Raw genomic sequence first — 26,811 nt, forward strand, 5'->3', positions numbered from 1 at the left:
GAGCGGAACGGGGGAGGGAGGCGGCGGGAGCGCCCGGACGGCGGCCGGTGGCGGGCGGGGCGGGGCGGGGCTTCCGGCGGGCGGCGGATGCCGGCGGGGGCTGACAGGCGGGCGGGCGGCGGCGGCAGGTACCGGTGGCGGGCGGGGCGCGGTGCGGGGCCCGGGGAGCGCGGCCGGGCCCGGGGCGGGCCGCGGGGGGCACGGCGGCCTGACGTGGTGCCGGCGGCGCGGGGAAGGGGCCCGGCGGCGGGGCTGGGCCCGGCGGCCCGCCCGGGGGTTACCCCTGAGGTGAGGCGGCTGTTGCTGTCGGGAAGGGCGGCCCCGCGGGAGGAGCCCGGCCGGTGGAGCCCCGCGGGGGCCCGGGGGAACCAGGGCTGGCGGGGGCGCGGAGTTTTAGCCGTTTGTTTGACGCTGGCGGGGCGGGTTTGCTGCCGGGGCCGGGCCGCGGCGGGCGGCGGGCGGCGGGCGCTGGGTGCGGCGGCGGGGCCGGCGGCGGGGGGCTGCCGTCCCTGCCGGGGCGGTCAAACCTCCCTCCGCTGTGCGGGTGGCCTGCGCCGTGGGGACCCGGGGTTCTCTTTTTAACGGTGTAAACGGCAGATCTTGTGAGTCCCTGGGCCGAATCTTGAAGTTGGCTGTGGGTTGTCACCGAGCTCGGTGGAAGGGAACGGCACAGAATCGGGGGTCTGGTGGAGAGGAGGAGGAGGAGGAGGAGGAGAGGAGCGGAGCAGCCTTGCAGGGCTGTGCGTGCCCCCGTTTCCTCACGCGTGCCCCTGTTCCCTCACCCGCGCCCGGTGCGATGAGTGTATCCTGCACGGCGCTGGTCGCAGGCTCCGCACTTTGTGCTGCAGCTCCGAGGGAGGAAGCCGAGCTCAGCGCTTTTGCTCTCACACCCTCCGGAGAATCGCTGAGAGGAGGTCGGTCGCTAGCCGGGATGGCTTCCAGCGGGCACGGAGGTGCCCTTCAGCAAAGGGTTTGCGATGACTGGCGAAGGAAAGCTGCTCGTTTAAAAAGCTGTTATAATAATGAAGGACTAAAGAGTTTCCCGGAGCAACGGTGTGTTTGTCCCGCGTTAGCTGGTCACGGTGAGCCAGACAAAGCCGGTCTGGCGCTTGACCCTGCGATTCTTTCAGGGTAGTGATGCTCCCGGTGGTGTCACCCGTCTTGATGTGAGGGAAGACTTGTGCTGGGCTTTCTCAGTGAGTCTCAGTCCTGGAGCTCAGTGAGTGCTGCTGCTGAGTAACTGCTTCCTCCTCATTTTTGCATTGTGCTTGACTATAGCAAAGTGCAGGGTCTTGATGGGTGTGTGTACAGAAGAACAGACATTTGTTTAAATGGAACAAAGCTGAGAGGAGGTGCAGATGGCAGCAGAGTCAGAAAAATAATACAGTCACCCCAGAACTGGGATTCCTTTGTGCCTAAGCATTTCTCATTAATTGGGCAGGGAGGAAGAGGCTGCTTGGCTTTTGTAATTCTTTCTTGTATGTAAGTACAGGTCCAGGGTGTGGTAATATGTGCATGGACATATTTTGGTGTGTGGATTTACGTCTGAATTAATAGTACACCTGGGAGAAAAACAGGGAAAGGAGACTGCTGAGTAGGTGCAGTTTAGAAATAAGTGATGGAAACTGGAATTGCAGAAAAAAAAACAGTCTGCGTGAACAGCAGCTATCAGGACTTCATAGGTACAAGTGAACTGTCTTCTCTGTAAATTCCAGTGGGATCTTGTATAAGGAATCTCCAGCTCAGAATTCGTGTGAAAATTGTATTTGAGGGGCTGAGGTTTCTCTCCTTGAGCAGTACGTCCTGTTCTCCAGCACATTTCTCTGTTATCAAGAAAGTCAATTTTTATTAGTTGGTGAGTGTTCAGGTCAACCAGCATAGGCTCAGAAAGCATACTTAAATGCTTGGGAAAATGGTAACAGTTGGCTCTTTAGTCTGGCGGTAAGTAAATGCTTCTGATGTCAAGTGTGATTCTTTAGTTGTTAAATGTTTGACTAGGCTTTTTACTTTTTAAATCTAGGCATGTCATTTTTCTCACCTTATGATGGGCTATACAGGGTGTATCATTTGCATCTTGTCATGACATTAATCCTAAAACAAGTGGGGTTCTTAAATTAAGTCTGGTGAAATGCTGGTTTTTGACAACCATTTCATCTTTATACTGATACAGATGGACTTTCTGTTCAATGACTGGTCCTGCTTGTGGGTCATTTTTGAGTACAGCAGCACTGTCGGGAAGTGAAATGTATACCCTTGTACTACGATCCCCAAGTAGTTTCTTGCATCCTAACTCCAGGTCTCTCCTTCTCAGTGCCTGCTAGTCCCTAGGCATTTAGAGGATTATATTTCTTTAAACTGTTCTAGGGTTACCTGTTGTGAGACCCTGTGCTCTTTTGCACTTTTGGGAAAGGGCTGGGGAAAGTTCTGCAAAAAAACCTTCTGGGTCTCTCTGGGAGCTACAGTGTGGCTCACAAGAAGGACTTGAAATCTAAGAGATCTTCTGCTCTGGATCATAGAATCATATTTGGGTTGGAAGGGACCTTAAAAGATCCTCCTTCCATTAACATTTCTGCGGTGGAGCACTAACCTAGAACCAAGGAATGGAGCTGCCTGCGTGGCTGTGAAAAGCACGTGGAGGTATCTGGGGAGTCTAGCAGCCTTTCCAAGGGGTAAAGAAGGTTTTGGCAGAGCACAATCCACAGGGCTCTTTTTCCAGCGTGGAACTATAAGGATCCTACTAACAGACTTCCTTCTTCCACATGGTGCCACACTAGGATTAATTTTATGCTTAAGGGGAAATCCCCCAGTACTGTCTAATAACCAGCTCTTCTGTCTCTCATCAAATGCTGCAAGTTGGCTGTGAAGCCAAGTCCTGGTCCCTGTAGGGACAAGTGAGGGTGCTTGGTGTCTTGCTGGCCCTATGGCAGTGCCATTGCTGCTCTGTGAGAAGATTTGGATTTAGTCTCTAAAACGTTGCTCTGGGGACGCTGTTGGTGCTGGGCAACCCCAAGAATCTCACATGAAGGGCGTCTCAGTGGACGGCAGCAGTTGAATGTTGGTCCTCTGTCCTCACCAGCGCGGGGAGGTCCCTAGGAATGCTGAGGCACTGCCCTGGGTGGCCCTGGATGCTTCCTCAGCGTGGGGTGCTGGGTTGTGGGGCTGCTGAGCTGCAGTGGGGAATTGCTTTAAGCGCACTGAATTATGAGTTGGTGCCTGGTGTTACCATAGAAATTGGATCAGCTGCTAGGGGTGGGGAGTCCTTGTCCCTTGGCTCTGCTGCTGCTGCGTGGTTCCAGCATGAGCTCACGCTGCAAGGGAACCTGATTTCTTGCTCCTTGTCCCTTGGAGATCAGGGGAGGTCAGACAGCTCTCGCAGCCCTCGCCGGAGAGCGGGGGATAATTTTGCTTGGGTCTCTGCTTGGCTGGAGTGGTCAGACCCCGTGCGTTTGCCGTGCTGTCTTGGTGATCTGCTGCCCATCTACATCTTGCTCTTTCATATTTTGGGAAACATGTTTAATTTGTTTAACAAAAGCTCCCAGCCCTTTGGGAGCCCCAGAGAGGTGAAAACTGGTTGTAAACTGGTGAGTACCAGAGAAGGGAGGGCAGGAAGTGGTAAGTGTGGAGTGGTCCAGAGGGAGGGGACAGACACTGAATATCCAATTTCCTGTACTCTCAAAATGCATCCCCAAGCTTGGTCACAAGTGTTGCCCTGAGCATGGACATGATGCCTTCCAGCACTCAGTCTCTCACAGGTTTTGTCCTCTGTGCTCACATCCGAGTAACTGTTTCATCATCTTCTCTGGATAAATATATGCATATAAGCCCTAGGGATGGAAGATGCAAAAATTGTTCCCCCACTCCATTCTGCTAAAGGAAATAGCTTTACTATGAATATAATGTTTCCACACAAAGGTGTTGTGCCTCCTCAGGTCATTTTTGAACCCTCTGCTCTCCTCGCAATGCAAAACAAGCAGAAGCCTGTCAATGAAACAGCGTTACAGAGAGTCTCGCTGGTGCAAGGTGTCCTTTTGTTTTGCTACAGTTCCTCTTGGCTTGCTGCCTGTTGGCCGCCGAATTACTGTCCGTGTGGTCTGTGTGAGCAATCCAGATATACGTACTTGTCCTTTCCAGCATTACCTTGCTTACTTCCAGGACACTGACTTTAGAGGGTAACAGCTGTTTCCTAGGGGTTGTCCCTAAGAATTGGTACCCTTAGGAGGTGCTGTATGCTGTGCTAGGTCACTCCTGGGTTGGACGTATCTTCTGCTTCAGATGAGAGTGAGAAATATTTTCCAGCAGCAGCAAACACATCGAGCTGTCCTTTTCTTGGAGCCTCTTAATTCCTTGGTCTCCTCAGTATTATGGAATGCTTGGTGAAAAATACTCATTCTAGCAGTATGGTTTTAAATGAAAAGAGGTGATTCCTTGCTGCTTGTTGCTACGTAGGAAAAAGGATTTGCTGGGTGATGCTGAAGGGAGGTGAGGGTTGTATGTGTGTTGTTCTTGTCTTGCTAGCTCAGCCTACGAAATCCTGTTTTAAGAAGCTGTTCACTTCTCTGTTCAGATCCCAGCACACTGAAGCACCCACTTCAGTGTTGTCAAGAGCTCTGGCCCTCCCTTATGGGGAGAAGGGGAGGGGGTGATTCCTGGGAAAGCTTCCAGCACTGGGCCAACTGTGGAAACAGCTGGGCTTTGTGCCAGCCCTTCGGAGGGAGGGGGAGCTCCGAGCTGGTACAGTGAGTGCATCAGGCAGGGGCTGGTGTAGCCGGTCATCTTCCTCGGTGTCTTGGGGCTGCTCCTGTTTCAGGAAAGAAGCTACTCTCTACAGAGCTGTGGTCAAGCAGGGACTCGCTGGGAGGGTTGGTTCAGGCTCCTGATGGCCTTTTGATAGGAATTGGCTCGAAAGAATCTGACATATGTCCGTTCTCCTGGCTTGGAGGAGGAGTTCCTGCCTGTGTTAAGTGGGAGGGGAAGTATGAGCTCTGGATAAGTAAAGATAAGGGAGGATTTGGGGGAAATCAGTGAGAACAGGAAGAGCCTCTGGGGAGGTAAACTTGTGATCTCTGTGTCTCACCTAGCAATCGCTGCAGTCCTCGCCGCATTCCTCGTTCTAGACGCTGCAAAATAAACTGTGGTATTTGGGGACCATGGCTACAGACCCACTCTCGGAGCTTCAGGATGACCTGAACTTGGATGATACCAGTGAGTCCCTCAGCCAGCTCAAACTGGCCTCCATAGATGATAAGAACTGGCCAGCAGATGAAGCCCCTGTTTTTCCCAAATCAGGTAAGTATCCTGCTTGCTTGGGGCCTGGGTTTTGGCCAAAAAGGAATTGCATTGTGGTCATATCTACATATACAGAGAGCCCCAGCTCTGTTCTGAAGCTTTATAGACACATTAATTGTGCACCACACCCAAGTAAATTAGCCCTGACATTGAGCAGCACTAAAAAGCTCAGAGCCAGCTGATGTAAATAGACTCAGCCCTGTGGTTGGCTGCACTTTGGTGCTGACAATACAGACATGCTCTAAGTCCTTGAATGTCCTCTATTATGTTTTTTTGCAGGACCCTGAGTGGAAGGGTCTTGAACTTCCATGGGGGAGGTGGGGCTGGTGATCTGAGTTGTTGCTCTGAAATCCTGTGCTATGGACTGCTGCCCAGATTGGACAGGGAAATTAGCTGAAGGGCATATAGGACGGCCGTCCATCAAGGGACGATGTTAAGATCCTCCTGCTCCGAAAAGCTGTGATGGTGCCCTTGGCACTTGGGTTTTGACCTTTGTGAATATTTGTGGAATATCTGAACAGTCATTTTTGAGAGAGTGTGCAGTCTGAGGGACATGTATGGACCTCATGGGATTGACTAGCCTCTTCATTGCTGCTCTTGCCCCCTCAGAATTTCAAAGGTGGGTTTCTGAGGTGGACAGGTGCGTGCATTAGTCCCTCCCATGTCAAAGAGCCATTTTTTCTCATCCCTCTATCTCTGCGGTACCTCTCGCCAGTGTGCTCCAGACCCCTTCTTCTAATTGCTTGTTCCTTGTATTTTGTGCAGAGGACTCCAAAGGCTCCCCTGAGCCCGTCACTCACCTGCAGTGGGACGATCCCTACTATGATATCGCCAGGCACCACATTGTGGAAGTAGCAGGTAGCTGTCTTGCTGTTTTCTCCTTTGATGTCTTTGCAGCTGGGCTGAGGAAGGGTCTTTCTAATGGGGTTGTGGGGGTGTCTGCCCGGCCCAAGTGACAATGGCAGCTGGCATCGTAAAGAGAAGGAGCACCAAACTGCTCAAATGATTACAATAAGTGCAATTTTCCGTTGACCTTGGTTAAACTTGTATTTCTTCTTGGCTCTTACTGTCTTGATGATATTGTTAGCAGGACTTGGTTGCTTTTGCTGAATTGTTTTAGATGTGGCCTTTGACTATATCCTGTGCACGAGGTGTGGTTTTCATCTGAGAATGCCGCAGAAATTACCTAGTTAGGCAGTGCAGCTGCAAGGTCCTCAGCAGACTAGGTCTGGCAACTCTCATATCTGAATGGTCAGAGATTGTCATTCTGTCCAGAAACAACTTTTACTGAAATCTGAAATAGGGGGAATAGGCCCATGTCCCACTGCAATGAAAAACATGATCACTCAGGGTCACAAGCATTTGGATTTTCTCTATGTGGTTGTCTTATCCATATTATTTTAATTACACTAACCCTTAGCAATTTACTCATGGAGCCTCCATAAGAAAGAGTTTTGGGGGTAGTTTTTAGGTTGCTGTGGTAAAGCTGAGGGAAGGCTAATCCCAGTTTGTCTTGCGTTCCTTGGTTGGGTTTTTTTGAAAAAAAAGTGCCTCTTCAACCTGTTCTGACTTGATTCACGCTTCCTCCTTGGTTATCTGTAGCCACCTCCTACCCCTCCTATTGCCATTTTTCTGTGCCTCGGTCCCTGCCTCACACGTGAATCTGCAGCAGAGGCACAAGCTGGAGTCCTCCTGATTCAGGGTTGTTCTGCAGCAGGGTTTGACCACAGACATCATCTTTTCTGGGCTGTCTTCTAGAATGAGCTTTCTTTCTCCTAACCTCTCATTTCACATCTTTCGGGGATGAAATGATAATGGCAAACTCAAAACTTTGTTGTCCTTTGTCTGCTGTGTGCTTCTTGGCTGCTCAGGTTAACAGGCCAGGTGTTCAGCGTCTTGCAGATTTGCCACAATGCTTTCATTTGCAAATGTGTTACTAACCTTCTTTTCCATGGGACTGAAGTTTCAGGGCTGGGGTTTATAGAGGTCTGCACCCTGGTCTCCCTGTTGCTTAAACTGGGAAGGGACAGATGAGCGGACTCCACCATTTCAGTGGTAATAGCTAGAATATTTGGAATGTGAAGGGCAGAGGTAACTGGTGTTTCTGGACTCTGGGAGCTGTTGAGTTAAATGATACTGTTGTTCACTTCAGACAGAGCTTCAGACAGAGTGCTTAGCAGGGAGTTTAGATCAGAGACATTGATAAGACTGGAATGCCAGCCCAAACTAAGGATATACTTTGTGTGCTGCCTCCTGATATAAGCACTAGTCCTTCTGTCCTTCTGCGGGATTTCTTTTCCAACTTAACATGATATTTTTTTCCCAAGCTTTCCGAGTGTCACTCCAGTGGAGGTATGTCTGTCTCCGTGGCTGTTGGAATGCGGCCATTTGACACGTTATCTAGGATAGCAAATGAAGAATTATCTAATTCGAGGTGGTGTGATGGCTGACTGGGAGGTCTGCCTGCATTCTGAACGACAACTCTTCCCCGTTGTGCTTTAAATTTGTGTTTCTAGTGAGCTCTCTGTGTAGTGCAGAAGCAGCTCAGAGAAGCTTCTGTCGGCTGCTCCTGGCCAGTTTTCACCAGTAGCCAGTTTGTCTGAAAGCCTGTGATGGTCCCCACACACAGACCAGGGTGCAATGCCTTTCTGGGCATCAGAAGAGCTAGTAGAACAGCTCCAGATAGTGGGTTTGCTGTCCCCTAGTTTTGAGACTCGTTGGTATCGCATCTGCAAGCACAATTTATGAAACTGATCAAAGGGGCCTGAGTTGTAATCTGGGTTCTGGGGTGAAGCTGTTTGTTCAGTTTTCTTGGTCAATAATTAATAACATTAACTGTTCGGAGAATCAGACAGGGTCATGTTCTCTGGGCTGTTGTTGAAGGCAAACAATCTGGGAAAATCTGGAAAAATGCTATTAGAAGTAGCCTGGAGAATCAAAATCCCACTGGAGCATTAATATGAAACTGTTTGAATCTGGCTGTACTGACAAGTTATGCTTGTCAGCACCTTCAGGTGCAATGAACGCTCACCACACTGAGCCTGAAACAGAATAGCTCAGTTCTCTTGTAAATATTAGCAAATGGCAGCAGATGAAGGGTGGTTTTATCCATTCTGCTGATTTAGGAGCTTGCTCTTCCACATCCTTCCCTGTTCTGCACTTCAGAGCAGAAAGCATATGGCTGTTTCTGCCTTCCCTAAAATAGATTCTGGGATGATGATGCTATTTTGAGACAAAAGCAGAAGGCTGGTTCCCATCCTCAGGCTGAACTCCATGATCCCAGGGTTATCCTGTGTGGTCAGAAAAATAATTACTTCTTGTGGAATGAATGCATAGTGTTAATAACTTTTTAAAAGCCCAGTTTTGGTGACAAAAAATTAGTGCACTCATTTTCTAGCTGACCTTAATTTCTGATTCAGTTCAAGGAATGCGGGATATGAATACCCTGGTTATCTGGCCTAAAGAGGGAAAATAATATGGAAAAACATTTTGCAGAATTTTTTAGAAAAATAAGTCTTCTAGTTTTGTTTTTCACTTCAGAATAGTGTAGAAGTTTCATGGGGACCCTCCTTTGTGCCCTCCTGTCTCTTCTGTCAGTGGGGAAGGAGCAGGCACGTCACGGCTGTCCTGTGTGATGGTGTGTCCTGGGAAGGTGGCAGCACAAGGCATCTAGCCCACAGTTCCGAGGGAGTGCCATGACATTGTTACAAATCAGAGTATTTTAGTTTTGGGAAACCTTTTGGTTCTGGGATTCAATGCTTTTCTAAAGGAAAGAGATGATACTCCGCCTGTCCTTTCAGACCTGCCTTAAGGTATGTGTTTTTGGAGTGTTTTGCGCAGGCTCTGGAGAGGTCTCTGTGTGGTTGTGCTCTTCTTGACTCGGAGTTCCTCTTTTTGTGAGCATTATAGCAGAGAAATTCATCTCTACATGTGGCTAGAAGTTGAAGCAGAGGCAGCTCAATTTCACTGCACAAACCACTTCTGCAAAGTGGTTTTTTTTTTTCTTGCTCACATCACATAGCATTTGGAGGAAACGCAGACTTCAGGCTGAAGGCTGTTGAGGAACTAGCCCAAATTTCTGTTATGTTTAAGAGTTTCCTGATAATTCTTACATGGCAAAGGTGCTGCTTCCATGTCCTTTGGGGTTGGGGCAGCCTAGGGTGATGTAATCTTGGCCTTGAATTTCAGTAGAGCCTGAAATGCAAGAGTATGTATGGCAAATAGTAGCAGTCTGGAGGAGGTCTCTGGAGATGGCAGTGCCTGCTGGAAGCCTGGGCTGGGTGGGAAGAGCTCTTGGCAGCTCTCTGGCAGCGTGTTCCTTCCTCATTCTTCTGCCCAGCCCAAAATACTGGCCTCACCTTTGTGGTCAGTATGCAAACCTACAGCTACAAGGTGCATCATCAGCATTCCCATTTTGCACAATAACTGGCTTGCTTCCTTTTGGGGTAAGAAAAGTGGGGCTTATCATATGATTGGCGTCTGAATTTTCTGCTGCTGTGGAGGCTAGAAGTTGGTGTAGGAGTTGTCAGGAGAGCAACCATCACGATTTACTTCAGCTATGTAGTTCCTGCCCAGTGAGTTCAAAGCTTTGCTGAAGCTCAGAGTGCGTTTGTGCTAGTTTTTGTGGGAAATCTGCTGCCTCATACCATTAATTGGCAGTCTGCAGGACTGCCTTCGCAGAGAAGGCGTGATGCTAGTGTGTGTAAGACCTGCGACTGAAGTGGGAAAGCAAGGTGGAGAGCTGGGGGTGTACCTTCTTGTGTGTTACTAGGTTGAAACTGCAGTTTCACCAGTGAATCTCTTTTCAGTGGTGAATCTAGTACCAAACCTACCTGAAAAGCGTTGTGACCGGCTGTTGGCTGCAGGGGCCAATGTTGTAACTAGTGCTGATGATTTGCTGTTGCTGTCGGTGATTGACATGGGGAGCTAAAAGCAATTCTGGAGCACCAGTAGCTGTTGTTTCATTAAGCAGGCAAAGGTAGAAGCTGCAGACAAAACTTCTGTTGCGAGTGTGTTGCAGTGTGTCTTTGGTGGCTAATGGGCTCAGCAGAGGCCTCTGATAACAAGAGTCCTTTTCCCTTCCAGTATGGTACATTATTATAATCTCTTTTAATACAGAGTGCCTGCATTTCTGCTGGTTTTGGATGTAGGTTCTGACTTTGAATTTGATTTTTTTTTTTTTTGTCTTAAAAAGCATATTTGTATGATACAGAACGATGAGTTGCTTCTGTAGAATTGGGCCCATCCAAATCAAGCCGAGCTTGTGCACCATGTTTTAACATGCAAGATCAAGGGAATGGAGAATTTCTAAGGGATTCTAAGTTTCTAGGGGAGATCAAGGGAATGGAGAGTTTCTTTCTAGAGCCCTGCTCAAGCTTCTGTCTTGATAGGCCCATGTGGGCCTCTTGAGTATATAGCTGTGAGAGTGATGGAGAAGGGGCTGGGCATGGCAAGAAATGCCTTTGTGGACCCTCCCTGCCCAAAGGAACCTTTTTTCTAATTGGCAGTTTATTTTATTACTCAGAATCTACTAAATTACTTTTTTAAAAAATAAGTATGGGTGTGTTGAAGATCTCAGTTGTATTTGTGAAATTCAGCTTCTTGCAAAACAGTCTGTTGGATGAGTTATTCATACGGTATGATGCCATTCTCTATACACTTCTGAAGTTGTTCAGGGGACTTCGACATTCAGAATTAGTTTTGTTTAACCCTTTTAAAAGTGGCAGTATGACAGTTGCTATTTTGGTGGTTGGGGAAGTGTAACAGTAAGGGCCAGAAATTTGACTGTGATTATACAGAATTACTTGCGAGTTCAAGAAAGAGACTCAGAAATCATGGATTGCTGTTACAGCCTCTAATTGTTAGATAAACTGTCTTTGGAGAGGAGCATGGAGGAAAAATGAAATAGAAAGAGCTTGACTGCTGCAAGACAGCAACTAAATGCATCCCAGCATCAATCTGGGTAGACTCTGAGACGTTATCCTCAATATTACTTTCTGGGGAAGGATGCGAAGCTTGGTTTGCTATAACTTTGTTTCTGTTCCTCCAGACCAGGGTGGACTTGATGAGGCCCAACCAGGTAGGTAGATTTTTTGTGGCGCTAACATTTGGTACTGTAGATCATGGTATTCTTTTAGCATGACCGTGGCCTGTAGCTGGACTGTCTCAGGGGAGCCCAAACTTTGCTCAGCCTTAGGCTGCACTGGCAACTTTTCAGGAGTCCAAAGGCTGCACAAAATTGTCGTCTGAGGGCTGCACCTCTGCCTTGGGCACAGCAGAATCATCTGAGCCAAATTTGGCGTGTGGGCTTTACTTTGGGCACTTTGGGGCTCTTGGGTCTCAGTGTAAATCCTGATCCTCTTCTGTCATGGTGGTGGCCTGCTTGGACCAGTTCAGTTTGAACTCAAATTTACCTCGTTGTCATGTGTGCTTTGGAAGTTCATCCTAGGATTCCTTCATATGATCTGCTGCTGTGCTCACGTGCTAAGCAGCTGGCGCTCAAACTGGATTCTTCAGCTGAAAGCAACTGTTATCTATTTCTTCCCCATTTGGCTGCAGGGATGTTGTGTTTTGGTAACTTGTTTCTCATTCTAGCCTGAAGCTGTGCTAGACTGCTCTGTGCTTGCTGAACATTTGTTAAAACTCTCTGGACTTCATTCCCAAGCCTTGAGAATTTGGCTGCTGGTACTTTCACACTTCTCAGTGTAGATTAAAACTCCTTTTGGTGTGAAATTCTCTCTGTGTTTCTGAACAGCAGGCCAAGACCTTCACACAGTCGATAGAAATGCTGATCTTCACTGCCTCATTATGTGGGCCCTTGTCCCCCATGTACCATTCTCTCAGGCATCCTCCCATTTTGCATTCTTTAACCTGACCCTCTAGTATATCTTGTATCAGTGCTGTAGTCACTTGGTAAGGCTTTATGATTCTGGCAGTGTTTGGATATTGGGAATATCTAGGTGGAAGTTGTCATGTATTAAAATACTTCTACTTTGAGCTCCTTACCTTCTTTTCCTGAGGGGCTAAATTCACTTTGGAATTCAACAGGCAACTAAAATCTAATATACTTAAACACTGCCCAACTGTGTCATAAGCTTGGCAGGAACCTGAAATTACATTAGAGAAGTTTTTTACTGACAGTGGCTCTGATAAACATCTTAAGCTTTGTGAAACTTGTGTAGTAATGTTCCAGAATGATATATCGTGTCCTCTCCTTGACCCTGAACTCTGTTAGCTTTGCTGTTTTACCAGTAACATTAGCTTTTGGTGGCAGGTTTTATCCGTTTGCATTCTCTCAAGTCTCAAAGTACCAGGATATTCTCATTTGAATCTTTCATTGAGGTGGGAATGAAGGTCATTCCTACCCTGATGAAGGTAGGAATGAGCAGGGTCCCTGGACTGCATTTATGCTTCCAGTGAGTAGTACGACAGCCTCCAATCATGGCATAAAGGCTAACAGATAAATTTCAGGAGAAGTACCTAGAAATACATAGTAGGTTTTGCAAGTCAAGTGTGTATTTTCTGGTTGTCTGTACATTAATAAAGTCCTGTCTCAGCACAGTACTGCTACCTTAATATGAATTTTTTGCTCTGATACGTTTGTATTGCTGCAGGTTTCAATCTGAAACATGAGCCTCAGTGTTTAAACTTCAGCCCTTTTAGAAGTATGGTCCTGCGCTGATGGCTTGGAACCAGAGCAGGGACGTTCCTTGCCCCTTGTTTCAGGAGGGCACTGGGAACGCTGTTCTTTGGGTGAGAGGAAAAACTGAGTTTGGGCCTGAAAAGCACCATAACAATGTTCAGGAGAATTAGCATGTCCATCAGTGCTACAAGTTAGTATCTCTTTAGATGAGCAGCTGTCTTGACTGGAGAGGCTTTGCATATTGTCTACTGCTTTGCTCTTTGTTGTTAAAAAAATACATATCTGAATTTCGTCCTGTAGGGAGGTAGTTTAATTCCAGTGTAGATTGAAAATATTTCTAATGTATGAACTTACTCACAAAGGTGTGCACATTGTTGGGGTGCTCTGTGAGTACTGATGGTATTTAATTGCTTCTTTGTTGGTTTGTTGTTAACTATTGAGCATTCCTCACCTGGGAGAGGAAGGAGACAGCCCAAGAAGCTGAGTGATTACTTCATGGTCTATAGTTGTGTTCAGTGGAGACTTCAGCTATTTGCAATTGCAAACGAGAGGTGAAAACCTAGATACATAAGATTAATATTGCAAACAGGGAAGCAAACAGTGCAAGGGATGGAGCATCTGGGAAAGATCAAACACTGTAAGAATCTGTTCGGTTGGAGGCAGAGAGGCCACCTGCAGGCATTTTCCTCCAGCAGCCAAGAATGCATGGAATGGGCTTTAGGTTCTTGTTTATAAATTGGAACAACTAATTGTTCAGCTTTGATGCTGAATTTTGAATTTTGTCATGTCTGGATGAACTAGACTGATCTGATATATGTCAGGTGGAAACAAGATTGACGGTTGGTTGTTTTGAAAGTGTCTATGTTGACAGGCTGAGCCCAGTGTGATGAAACTGGAGTGAAACCCAGAAGTCAGTAATGGGCATGCTGGTTCCTGTGTAGGTCTTGTGCATAAATTCATTCTGATTTGGAAGGCAAAATGGGCCACGCCTTTTTCAGTCATCCAGAGGACTATGGATTATTTTTTGGTGTACTTGGCCCTGGAAATCATCCAGGGAAAACATGCCATCTCCCCTTTGGCAGCATCATGGATCTTCTGTTTTTCTTTACCAGCAATATAAGGAACAAGGTTCTAGACTTTGCATAGGCTCTGCCATAGGCTTTCATGTCATTCCAGAGGAAAGTGTTTAAGCTATGTGGTTCCTGACTTGTCAGGTCTGGAAATTGGTTCCCAGGAGCCTGAGCTGAGTCTGTGGCCACCCACACCATCGCATGAACATGGTGCTGTACTGCAGTTCTTCAGAACCAAGGCCTGTCTTGATAAAGCTTGCAGTCTGCTTCTGGCCCTCAGACCATCCACTCTGCGAAATGCAGCCTCTCGGTTAACTGAAGATAGCAGCTATTCTGACTTGGCACAGAGCTATGATCTGCAAAGTTCTGTAGTCTTTCTGACCAGTCTCTTTCATCACTACAGAACTCAACAGGTTCTCAGATGCTATCATCTTCTTGCTGCTCTGTGCAGGCAGGACCCTTTGTTTTCCAGGTGCAGACATACAGGTGGCTCAAGACCACTGGGAAGGGTCACAATATGCCATATTCCCTGTCCGGGACTTTGTAGCCTGCACTTTTGTTTTATAGACAGCTTAGGTGCGTTAGACCCAGCCTTAAAGCTCATAGCAAGCTACCAAGAAACTCTGGGCTAGGCAGAGAGTGGGCTACCGTGGGATATGCAATGTGATGTTGGTCTTGTGGCCTGGCTGTGACTGTATCTGGTTGTTCCAGATGAGCCTTGCATCACTCTCTCCTAGTCCTGCATTCTGGGTCGTGCGTCCTCCCTAATTGCCCCTTACCTCCGCATGTGTATGTCAATGTGATGGCCTATGCCACCCCTTTCTGGTCTGTACCTAGTGCTGCCTCAGTGTCCCCAGCTTTTGTAGAGGTTCTGGCTTGTGTGCATCAGTAAATTCTGTCTCTTGTGTTGTTTGGTAAGTGACTTGAAGATGGGACCTGCAAGGGGAAAATATAAGTGAACAAGTAGCAAAAAAGTATGTTCTTTTGGCCAGGATGGGGGTAAAAGAGGGTTAGTGGCATCTTGATGTCATGGCTGGTGTGCGTCAGTTCTCTGGCTGCCTTTTGCAGCACCAAGTGGTCATATTTTACTAACAGGCAGCGTTCCCAGAAACCTCAGGTTTGCTGTTCTGGGGTTCAGTTTGAGATCTCAGTTGCTGCATGGCAAGTGTAACCAAGCAGTAGTTGAGGGCCAGAGCCCATGTAAAGGTGAGAAAACAGCTGCATGCTTTAAATATTGTAAATTGGTGTGAGAAAAACTATATATTTCAAGAGAAATGATGTATTGCAGGGCTGTCCTGCATAATAGCCATCCTTGCTGCTTTTCTGTGCTGTGGTCTCTATGAGATGGTTGTGCTGTAGGGGAGGAAGGAGGGTGGTGCTGAGTGTAACCTCAGTAGCCCCTTCCACTGCTCTATGCTCCTTCTGCTTGACAAGAAAACATAGCTCTCGGAGCAGGGTGAGTAGCAAGAAAGATCAGAAGACTTTAACCCTTCACACTAAAGGGACCATTTAATCTGAACTGGTGTTAAAATGGAAATGGATTGGGTGATGTGTCTGGGAGAGAACCAGACTTTCCTTCAAATTCCATGTGGCCAAAAGAGTTGTGACCTGGTTCCTACTTAGCTAAATCTCTCGGTTCCCCTAGCATGCCTGCTAAGCTTGTCCATGCCCATCTGCTTGGGTTTTGTTCACGGGGCTGAGATCTCTGCTGGCAGAAGTCCACTGATGTATGAAGACTTGCTTTGGGGAAAACTTGGCTTGTTGTCTCTGAAGCCTCAAGTGGTGGCTGGGAGGGAGTGTCCTCCCTGAGATGAGGTTATTTGGCTCCAGTGTCATGGGGACTGTTTTCTGCTGGGTTTTACATAGAATGCTTTGTTGTGCCGCACTTTGCAGCTCAGGTTGGAAAAATATCTCTGTGGATGGAAAATCTAGGAAGCAGTGAACAGCTTGTTCTGCAATGCCCCTGGAGAATCCAGCAGCCCATTTGGTCCATCTCTAGAAGAGGCTTATGATGGTGCTTGCTTCTCACCTCTGGGATGTGGCTGGGACTACCCTGCTTCTAGGAGTTTCTTGGTTTCCAGGGTATGAAATGGCTTTGTTCTGTGTGCAGGACTAAGCTTCAGGTGAAGCAAAAAACAAAAGCACCAGGCCACAAGAAGTTAGTCTGGGACTGTGTGCAGGATGGAAAGAATGGTCAGTGTGTCTGTGAGGGGCAGTTTTCCCTGTGCCTCGCTGAGCACACATGCATCAGGAGCAGTGCCCAGGGGCAGCATTGCAGGATTAATGCATGCTCTGAGCACACTTTGTACTTGAGGCCTCCATCCCTATGTGCCCTGAGGCATCCTGGCTTCCAGTCCTTTCATTTGTTCAGGCCAGAGCGTGGTCTCTGTTCTCCATTCGCTTGTTGACTTGGTGTTCAGGTTTCTGCTTCCATACTAGGCTCACGGTAATGGCTGAAAATCAGGTTTAGCTTTGCTGGCAGCTGTGGCAATTCAGACTTCGGCCTTGTTATGGCAGTTTTCCATTCTCTGTTTACCCCTTGCTGCCAAGACCACAATGTAGTCCTTAAGCTCCCTGTAACCTCTGGCATTTCATCTGCAGGTGATGACAAATATGGAAGGAAAGTAATTTTGTTCAGTGCCTGCCGGATGCCCCCAAGTCATCAACTTGATCACGTGAAACTGCTGGGGTGAGTAGTGCTTTAGGAGGCTGCTGTTAACTTCTTAAGCCTGACGTAATTCCCAATTGCCGGACTTCTGGGGCCAGATCTATCTGCAGTAGCTTCTTTAGCTGGACATGTCCTCCCAAAGTGCTTACCTCCACTGCTGGGGATGCAAATCATCTGTTAGGGCACTCAAAAAGGGAGTCCCAAAGGGAGGATGGTCCTTTCTGTGGCAAAGCATGAAGTGAGTTCAGCAGTTGTCTCTTCTTAGGTACCTGAAATTCACACTGGACCAGTATGTGGAGAGTGATTACACACTGGTGTACCTGCACCATGGCCTGACCAGTGAGAACAAGCCATCCCTGAGCTGGCTGCGGGATGCCTACAGGGAATTTGATCGCAAGTGAGTAAGACTGCAGCAAGCAAGGATATAACATGCTGTTCTGTAGCCTAACATAGAAGATCTTCTCTAGGCCCCCCCAGGTAGCTTGGTGATCTTAATTTACTGTCATGTATTTCTGCTGCTTATGGAGGTGGGTTGTTGTTTAACGCAGGCTGAATCATGGGATAAACAATTCCTTCTGTAGTTACATGCTTTAGGCCAACAAAGCAAGCAGCAAAACCAGGACCCAGTGCAAGTGTGTCAGCCCCGTGGTATAATTATTGCTTCCTGGTGAGGATGCTCACGGCTTCTCAGTGAATCTTGGAATACAGTAGAGCGTGCCCTCAGGCTGCTGAGTGGCCTGACACAGCTACGAAGCATGGGAGAGCAGAGGCTGTGGGTGCTGGGGACTGGGGAGGCTCAGTGCAAAAGGAACGGAGCACCCAGGGTGCCTTAATCGTGTGGAAGGGTTGGTTCCTTTGCTTCAAAGTGCAGCTCATCCTTATACAGCTTCTCTTGGCAGGTACAAGAAGAACATCAAGGCCTTGTATATCGTGCACCCAACCATGTTCATCAAGACCCTGCTGATTCTCTTCAAGCCTCTGATCAGGTAGGAAGGGCTATAGGAGACTCACATCCTCACACTGCAGGGGAATAATGGAGCATTCTCAGGGAGGCACAAGACAATCCCAGGCAGCCAAGCCTACCCTAAAGTCTCTCACCCCGTGCTATCTTCTGTTTCTGAGCTCAGAAATATTTGGGCACAAGCACTACTGCTCTGGGAATCTACAGAGTTTGCAGCTCTGTGCTGCTCCCTTTCTATCTAGCCAAGTGGAAGTAAAGTGTTGCAAGCTCTGCTAATAATGGAACAGGAAGTGAGAGCATCAGTCCAAATTATATTTAATTAATTGTGTTGATGGTGAAATCCTGACTGTAAAATAATTGAAACCAAACCTTTCTCCAGCCTATTGCTGAACTTAGGAAGGAGAAATCTGGCGTTTTAGGGAGCCTGCTGCTGCTAGGGCTTCTCATGTTACCTGGGAAGTCTTGCCATCTCCTGGTAAAATAGATGGAGTTGGAGAGCAGTGTGGGTGATATCTCTGCTGCTCAGCCATACCTGCCCCTTTGCCCCATTGATGTCTCTTGCAGACCCCTGCTCTCCTTGCCTGTAAGAAGTCCATTCTGATACTGTTTTTCCTGATTCCTCACATACCTACTTTTCTCTTGTTTTTCAGCTTTAAGTTTGGACGAAAGATTTTTTATGTGAACTTCCTTAGTGAGCTGGAGGAGTATGTGAAGCTGGAACAGTTGGGCATCCCAAGCCCAGTGCTGAAGTGAGAATGCTACTTGTCTTCCAATTGCTTAGGGCTCAGTGGGAGGGGACCTTTCTAGAGGAATGGCGAGGGATGGAAGAGCTTGTACCACTCAGGCAGTGGTTTTGGAGGGAGTGGTGACAAATTGCCTTAAAGAGTATTGTTTCTCTCCATGCTCCTTCCTGTGTGTCCTTGGCTCCAGTGCCCAGTTCTCTCCTCGAGTAAAATCCCCTCCAGTGGAGCACCCACCCTGCCTCTCCCATTCTCCCCTCAGGGGCTTTCTGCAAGCTGCTGACCTAGAGCTCATGGTGCACAGCTGCTGCATCTGGGCACCTGATTTGCTTGCTCTGCACATTCCAGCTTGTCTTTGGGGCTTCCTAAAGTTGCCACAATCTCAGTCCCACCAGACTGACACACACATGCAACTGTCTCATCACAAGCAATGCTGTCCTGGCCTCCTGCCCATGTTGCCTGTCATCCTCAGCTGCTCCAGCTCCTGATTCCAGATAGATATTCCTTTCTCCCTGCTTTTCTTCTGGCAACCAGATGTTTGTTCTTGTTGCCCCTTGTGCTCCAGAGCTGCCTGTGCTGGTTTTGCATCGGTGGAATCAACCATGCTAGACTGGAGCTGTTACCAGTGGGTGTGCAGTGGGTCACGGGCAGTGCTGGGTTCATGCTCTTTCTGGAAGGTGGAGTGGTTTTTTTACTAGTTTGTGTTTTGCCACAGACACGATGAATATCTGAGGTCCCTGCAGAAACCTTCACAAGTGCCCCAGAAATCAACACCCCCGCGCCCACCGCTGCCAAACCAGCAGTTTGGAGTCTCACTCCAGCAGTGAGTATCTCTGGAATTGTGTTGCTTTTGCCCAGACTTGCTTGATATAAGGTCACTGTATATATAACTGAAGAGCAGCAAAAGCGGCTGTAAAATTTCGCGCAGTTCAGACTTCCTACAAAGGAACTGTGCTAATGTCCAGATGCTGACTGACTCAGTTCAGTTCCAGCCTCTTGATTCCCTTGGCTAGATTGTATCTAAATTAGGATGAGATTTATTTTTTTTTTCTGCAGCTAGGGGTTACTAAGTGAGGAGCAAAATAAGGGCCATGGGGATGGCTTTATGCCACTAGAAACTTCCTTTAAACAAAGGAGGTCTGTGGAAGGCTGATGGAGGTGTCTTTAGGGCTCTGTTATTTTGATTGAGTAGTGCTGCGGATCTGTTTCTTAGTTTTTTCCATATCATAAATTCTATTTTAAAACCACTTCCATTCACCCTTGTACTGACTCCCACCCCCGTTCCTGCACAGTGACACAGACGAACACAGCCATGGGCAAGGGCTAGTGATACTGGCTAAGTGTTGAAGGTATTTTTAACTTTGAGTGTGATTTGCCTCCCTGGGGAATGAGGAGGAGCCAGTACTGTGTGGTCAGACAGATCCTCTCAAACAGTCTGGGAATGCATTCCCCAGCTCCAACATAACATTTCTAAATGTAACCCCGTGGTGCTGTGCACCTGAGATTTTAGTAGCCTGAGAGGGTGAACATGCTCTCAAGTGGTATAGACAATCAAATGTGAGGGTGGCAATGGCTTCACTCGGTCTTCTCTGACAGCCATTGGGTTGATATATCTTCCGCTGCAGGAGTGGGGTGCGTATACTTACCCCATCTGTATTTCTCTCATGCGTCAGCTTCTTTCTGCCCCTGCTGCCATGGGGAAAGAAAAAGGAAGCTCAGCTCTTTTCACCTGATTCAGAACTAGCAGCCTTGCCTTCTGGGAACCCCTTTGCCTTGGCATCTACAGGCTGTGATTTTTACAGAAGATAGATAAATATTCCTGTGGTGTAGTAAAGAGCTCATACTTGCTCCGGTGAGTAATGTAGCACGATGGGTGAAGAGGAGAGAAGGCTGGAATAATGTCTGAACCAGGGACTGGGATAGCAAGATCTTATGTGGTAGAGTTTGCGTGGCAACGTCAGGACTCTGGGGCTGCATGCAGGGCAAGGAGGACCCGTCACCTGTAACCTTTTGTCTCTTCCCGCAGCCTCAGGGAGAAGAGCCCGGATCAGTCTCCTGTTCCTCTGGTGGTCAGAGACACCATTGCTCATTTGCAGGAGCATGGTAAGCATTCGGGGGAAGCTACAGCCCCTCTTAATTCCATGTCAGTGGCCTCTCCTCCAGCCAAGTTCCCATACAGAGTGTGGTAGGATAAACAGCAGTCTAGCATAAGGTGTAAAGGCCTGAAGTAGGTGAGTTCGCCTTCAAGAGAGATTGTGCAGGACTTAGGAGACCTCTTGCCTCCAGTCATCTACGCTCCAGCTTGTATAAGTGTATCATTTGCTTAGTAGTGGAAGCAGAAACAATTGCTGTACTCTAAAAAAGGGACTTGTTAACATCTGCCTGAACACCCCCCAGCATGGATTTAGGATCGTTAAGACCAGCATTTTTAGCCTCTCACATGGCTGATGTTTCTTCTCCATCTGCTCTCACTTCACAGCTCTTACTACAGAGGGGGTTTTCCGGAGATCAGCAAATACACAGGTTGTCAGGGAGGTCCAGCAAAAATACAACATGGGTAAGTGCCCAAACTTAGCAAAGCCCCTCTCATTCCCTAACTACTGCTGTCCAACTGGAACGGTGTTGGGACTAGTCCATCGTGGCTTCTCTCCTTCTCTGAGAGGCCTCTAGGTGAGGCCCCATCAGGGTATGACCTGAGTTGCAGGGGAGAAGCATCTGATACTTCTGCTGTGTGGAAAGCATATTCCTTCGCACTCAAATTCCCCTTGCTGCCCTTTTCCTTCCTGAAAATTTCCCTGTTTCTCGGTGTGGGATATACTAACTTAGTCTGATTATACTGGAGGGACCAAAGATAACCAGGAAGAAACTTGGTATCTGTTTCATTTGATGGCTTCTAAAGATGTAGTGCTGGTTTCTGCAGTTCTTTGCATATGCTTTTGGGACATGTTTTTCCACTCTGCTAGAAGGTGTGGAGCTGCAGTAGCCTCTCTGTGTTCTTCTTTAAAATATTGCTTCCCTAGTTCTGGGCTCTGACCATCACGTCCCATTCTTTGTCTGGAGGAGATCCTGCTTTGGCCAGTGAGCACTGAGTCTCTGCTCTACTTTCTCAGGTGTGCCTGTAGATTTCCAGCAGTATGAAGATGTCCACCTCCCTGCTGTGATCCTCAAGACCTTCTTGAGGGAGCTCCCTGAGCCCCTCCTCACTTTTGGCCTCTACAGCCACGTTGTCAGCTTCCAGAGTGAGTTATAACGAGTGTGCTACTCCCCAGACGTTGCCCTGGCACTTTGTCCTTTGCAGAGAGGGGCAGTCCTGCATGGGATTCCCTGTGTCTGCAAGCAGGGATTTCATCAGGGTGGGTGCTGAGGATTCCTCATGGACCTGCTTGTCCTGTCTCTCTTGATATTTTTTTAGGTGTGGAGGAGGTGAATCGTGTGGAGGTTGTTCGCAAAACGCTCCAGACTCTGCCAGAAGAAAACTACCAAGTGCTTCGTTTACTGACAGCCTTTCTGGTGCAGGTGAGCTGCTCTAAAGGTGGGCAGTCATATTCTAGTTCGGTTGCCACTGCCTTGCATCAGCTTTTTGACTCCCTATTCCCTCTTTTCCTTTGAGAGGAAATGAGTCTCACACTAGGAGATTCTCTTTCTTTACTTTATCTTCTTGTTATACAGAGATCAAGAATGATCATGATGAACTAGCCTAAGCAGTTGCTTTTCATAACGCTGAGAGGTGCAGGCAGGCATTAAGCTCGTGTGGTCTGTTCCAGGGAGGCAGAAAGCTCCCCAGGGTGGAAGTACAACTGCAAATTAGCCAAGTAGGAGATTAGATGCGAAGAGGGGCCCTACAGAACTTTCAACTGCCAGGAAAGCCACTGCAAGACTATTCCAGTAAGGGGGAAGATCATTTTGCTTTGAGTGATGATCTGGACCGTAGAGATACTGGCTGACAGTGCTCTTGGTCCTGTTGTTATGACATGGCCTGGTGGTTGAGCCATAGCATCAAATGACAAGATACTGCTCCTCACCTTCTGAATGCTGGATGTCCTGTGTGTTTCCCCCAGCTGTTTTCTGGCAGCAGGCCTTCATCTTCTCTCTTCCCATTTGCCCTTGGGAGTCTGTCAGCTCTGGCTTTGGGGAGGGTAGAGGGCAGCTGCTGTGTTGTTCTGTAGGATTCACAATGGTCTCTTTTCTTCCCACATAGGTCTCTGCTCACAGTGACAGAAACAAGATGACAAACACCAACCTGGCAGTTGTGTTTGGCCCGAATCTGCTGTGGGCCAAAGATGTAGCCATCACCCTAAAAGCCATCAACCCCATCAATACCTTTACCAAGTTCCTGCTGGACCACCAGAAGGAGCTCTTTGAGGATGTGGAGGCCTGAACCCGGGCCAGCCCACACCAGCACACTGTGCCCACCTTCCCACCTTGTCTTGGAGCTGCGACCAAGCTGTCTCCAGTGCAAAGGGACCATTGATCCTCTGGGTGATGAGCAGAGCGAGGGCTGTGGAGATGGTGGAGAAGGTGTGTAAGTAAGCAAGCAGGAGACCTGCTGCTCCGGCTGCGGAGGGGAGCTGGTCTCCCAGCTGCTGGGAGTGGAGTCCTAAACCACCTGCCAGTCTGTGCAGCTCCTCCAGGGCTCATCACCAGTCTGTTGCCCTATCAGATGACCTGCCTGCCTTTCCTTCTTCCTTTACATGCAGTTTTTCTGCCCTCCTGGTTCCTTCCTCAGCAAAGATCTTGTTTGTTTGTTTGTTTGTTTAAGCTCCCAAAAGCCCCAGCTCCCCGTCCTTGCCCCAGCTGGGCTAGGGCAGGCTTGCTGGGTTTTTGTGGCAGGGATGTTCTTGCTGCAAGTGCCACCTCTCAGCACTGAACGTGGGTCCTGCCTTTCCCCAGAGGCACCTACAGCGGGGGGGGGGGGAGCTGGGCAGCCCTTGCGCCTCAGGTAGCAGCATGTCCTGCACTTGCAAACACCTCTCTAGACCTCCTGCCTTTGTCAGGCAAATGAAGGACAGGCTCACCGCACGCGGGCTGTTTTACCTGTCAGACTCCAATACAAGGAAGCTGAATTTAGCCCAAACTCCTCCGGGGTCACCCACTCCAGGTACTCTTCAGTGTCTGCTGGGATGTAGTGGGTGAGGTGCCTCCCACAGTTAACCCAGCTCAGGTGTGTTGTTCCTCCAGCAGCATTTCCAGCCCGGCTGGGATGGTTCATGGCAGACCTGGCTGTGCTGGGGTGGGGCTGGCTGGGGCCCTTTGGCAGCTGGTGAGCCTGAAGGGCAGGGAGCAAGTGCCCTGGTGGCGCCAAAGGGCTGAACACTATGAGGATCACTGCCTTTCCCTGTGGCAGCAGCACAAGGCCTCTTCTTCCCTGTCAGGCATGTGTATCTGTGCTGACTGGCACAGACCGCCTTGGTTAGTTGTCTTTTTGAGCAGATTTTTCTCCAGCACAGTGTAACATGTGGTCTTGTGGGAGGGTCTAGGGACAGGGGCTAACCCTCACCCTGGAGCGCACCAGGCCTGGTTTCTGAATTTCTGCCTAGGTGCTGAGCACTCATGTGCCAAAGCTGTGAGGGAACAGCTGTTCCATGCCAGGGGCTTCGGCCCCGTCTCCTCCTCGGTTCATACCTTCCTTCCGTCCTACCATGGAAGCTGCCTCAGATGCATCCTGTATGCCCTGGACACAGCTGGAGAGAGGCAGGCACAGAGCGGGGTGGGCCTGGAACCTTCCCAGAGCAGCTGCAGTACTCTCGGGGCATCACTGTTGGGTTTGGGTTGCAGCGTTCCCGTTATGGAGCTAAAAAATATCCCTCTGCATCGCCTGGGCCTGGCAGCAGGGTGTTAGGAGGGAGCTTCTAGCCTTACGTCACTGGTGTGTTCTGTCTTTGTATCTTGTGCCCTGCATGCCTGGGCCAGTCCTCCCTGCTGCATCTGGCCACAGGGACAAATCTTTTGGACCAAGCAGAACTAATTTTTGAATAGCTACTGCATGCTAAATATAATTTGCTTTTTCATAATATTTTACCCCGCTTTTAAACTCTGACCAAAGGTCGGTGCCCCAGTTATAATCAAAATAAGTGACATCTGCTGTGGGAATGATGGAAATTGCTCTTTTTGCTAAGCTCTGGAATGGGGATGGGTGCGAACACAGGCAGCTCTGCGGGGCAGCGCAGGGCCAGCCAGCTGGCTCTGGAGGAGACACACCAACACGTGGCTGGGAACAGGGAGCCAGAGATGTTCTAGGAGAGGGCTGGGTCTGATCCCTTCTAGATACCGAGGGACTTTGCCCCGTGGAGGCTACAAGGCTGCTTAGTCTCCCTCTTTCGAGTAGGAGTCTTCCCTGTTTGGCCAGGATATGAGTTGTTTCAGCCTGAACAATTCACAGCAGTAACCAAATAAATGTTTTGGAGGTAGAGGTACTCGGCTCCCAATTCACCTGTGAACTCTGCTGGAGTAAGTTAGCGGGGCTGATGTGCTGCGGAGGAGCCATCTGGGATGGACAGTGTGGACAGAGGTGTACTTTGTTTTGAGACAAGGCTTTGTGGGGACGGTGGAAGCTGAAGGAGCCTCGTGCAGCCCCTCTTTTTCCTGCAGGCACCCTGCTCTGTGTAGGCTTCAGTTTGGGGAGAGACTTGGTGCTCTGACTATGTCTGCAGCTGACACCATGCCTTGGAGGAAGGGCAAACCCAGCTAACTCCTCCTGGGACAAACAGCCCCGAGGTTGGCAGCTTGGAACGGGAAGCGCCCGTGTGCTGGGCGCGAGGCCTTGGTGCTGGGCACTGCCCCAGCTCCCTGGGCAGGGCGGCACGTTCCGCCCTGCAGAGCACCAAGGACCATTCCCGGCCCAGTAGCGAGGGAAGCAGAGCTGGGGTAGCTTAGCTCTTCTGCCGGGGGAGAGCAGAGAATGCTGCAAGTGTCTGTCTTCTGGATGGAATTTGTTAGTTTAGTGGGTGCTTTTTTTTTGCCTTTTATTTTTTTAAATGAATTTTTGAAATGTTTCCTTTTTTTCGCAAAATGGAGACTGGTGCATCCCCTGCAGGCAGGGATAAAAGCCTGCTCCAGTTCAGTGCCTGCAGGGAGCAGATTTGGAGGGTGTTCAGGAAGCTGCTACTGCTCATGGTGGGAAAGTGCTTGCAAATCCTGGAAGGGACCCAGTGTAAATACCCCCTTTCCTCTGCTGCTCCTCATGCTGGAGCTGCGGGGGGCCCTGGAGCAGGCACAGGAACCAGGGTTGCTTTTGCTTCTGCAGTCTGCTCTCCTGAATGCCTTGTACTGAAATGTCCCTCCTGTGACTTGAGCAAGGAGCTGGCCTGGGCCTGCCTGCAGCCTGAGCTGGGTGGCCACCAGAGCCTGTGTTTGCCAAGGCCGGGGTTACATCCCCTCCTCGCCCGGGCAGCCTCCTCACAGGCAGGGCGCTGCCCGGACCGGGTTTCTCTGGCACACGTAGGTGGGGGGCAGTATCTGATTAGGGTGCTGGTCTTTGTCAGTTTTCTCCTTGCTGTAGAGCTGCCCAAGGGTTTCTTCCCTGGCTTGTCCTTCGGGTTAGCTGTTAGCCATTTCTCCCTGTGGGGGTACCTGTTCCACTTCAACCCTCTGCTTTTTTAGCCCCTAGAGCATTCCCCTCTGCTAAGCCTCCTGCTGTCTTAACAGCCTCCAATCGCTCCCTGGCCCAGGCGAGGTGCCCACACCAGAGCTTTTGGGTGCTGCAGGGGGAGGGTTGGGGCCACCTGGATGCCTTGTGGCAATGTTTGATAATTTGAGAGGGAGCTGAGGGCCCGTTTGGTCCCCGTTTCCTCTTTTATGCACAGGGGCTCCTGTGCAAAATTTTTGGCTTTGCTTTTGTTGCTGGTGTTCCCTGCCTTCTTTTCTGTTGATGTTTGTCAGGTGCAGGGCTGGGGTTTTCACGGTTCACGTTGTTTATTTCCTTCTAATCCGCACCAATCTTATATTTCACAGTTTGCACTTTTTGTATTTCAATAAAAATGAAAATGTAATCCCAGATCTGGGTGTGTCTGTCAAGTGGCAGCCGCTGTGGCACATCTACAAGAACCAGAAATAAGGCTGGCTGCGCTGCCAAGCACAACCGTGCAGAGAGGGTGGAAAGTGAGTATGAAATGCCTCCGATGTGAGTAACTCTGGGAAGAAATACTAGTTTGGAGGAGCCTCAAGCTGGAGACACTATTCAAACAAAAAATGAAGTATTTCAAGTTTGGCTCTTTCCTGACCAGGACTGGGATTCTGTGTTACTGTCTCCCTGTCACAACGAGGACTGCCCTTTCCCAGGGGCGGACCCAGGCAGCTGCACGGGTTGTGGCATCACCAGGAGGTAAGTGGGAGCCACCTGCAGGTTCCCCACTGGGATTAGCTGGCTGAGTTTATCCTGTGGCCAGGGGATCTGTGCAGCAGAGGCCTGTGCCTTCCCATCTCAACTGATGTGGATCGCCAGCTCC

The 26,811-nt window shown here is 49.0% G+C and overlaps 1 protein-coding gene across 4 annotated transcripts; it reads left to right on the forward strand.

The window, feature by feature from the left end:
* The first annotated feature begins 63 nt into the window (after positions 1 to 63).
* ARHGAP1 (Rho GTPase activating protein 1) lies at positions 64 to 26,360 on the forward strand. Of its 4 annotated transcripts, none has more exons than XM_074909507.1 (14): positions 64 to 128; positions 5,079 to 5,286; positions 6,052 to 6,144; positions 11,336 to 11,365; positions 16,600 to 16,687; positions 16,932 to 17,063; positions 17,566 to 17,652; positions 18,278 to 18,376; positions 19,083 to 19,190; positions 20,394 to 20,470; positions 20,847 to 20,924; positions 21,478 to 21,606; positions 21,780 to 21,883; positions 22,566 to 26,360. In XM_074909507.1, the coding sequence occupies exons 2-14, from the start codon at positions 5,148 to 5,150 to the stop codon at positions 22,743 to 22,745; spliced, it is 1,344 nt and encodes a 447-aa protein (XP_074765608.1). In that variant the 5' UTR covers positions 64 to 128; positions 5,079 to 5,147; the 3' UTR covers positions 22,746 to 26,360. The 4 variants fall into 4 exon arrangements, with proteins under 4 accessions (XP_074765608.1, XP_074765611.1, XP_074765610.1 ...); XM_074909509.1 differs by lacking the exon at positions 64 to 128 and adding an exon at positions 211 to 288; XM_074909508.1 differs by lacking the exon at positions 64 to 128 and adding an exon at positions 4,721 to 4,859.
* Positions 26,361 to 26,811: the final 451 nt, after the last annotated feature.

The sequence above is a fragment of the Athene noctua genome, chromosome 6 (assembly GCF_965140245.1).
Source record: "Athene noctua chromosome 6, bAthNoc1.hap1.1, whole genome shotgun sequence".
Classification (NCBI taxonomy): domain Eukaryota; kingdom Metazoa; phylum Chordata; class Aves; order Strigiformes; family Strigidae; genus Athene; species Athene noctua.

Bases quoted from the DNA above. Each gene is read 5' to 3' on its own strand.
- ARHGAP1 (XM_074909507.1), top strand. From the start codon at position 5,148: ATGGCTACAGACCCACTCTCGGAGCTTCAGGATGACCTGAACTTGGAT. The intron at 5,287-6,051 runs GTAAGTATCCTG...TATTTTGTGCAG, and splicing joins CCCTGTTTTTCCCAAATCAG to AGGACTCCAAAGGCTCCCCT. The intron at 17,064-17,565 runs GTGAGTAAGACT...TTCTCTTGGCAG, and splicing joins TACAGGGAATTTGATCGCAA to GTACAAGAAGAACATCAAGG.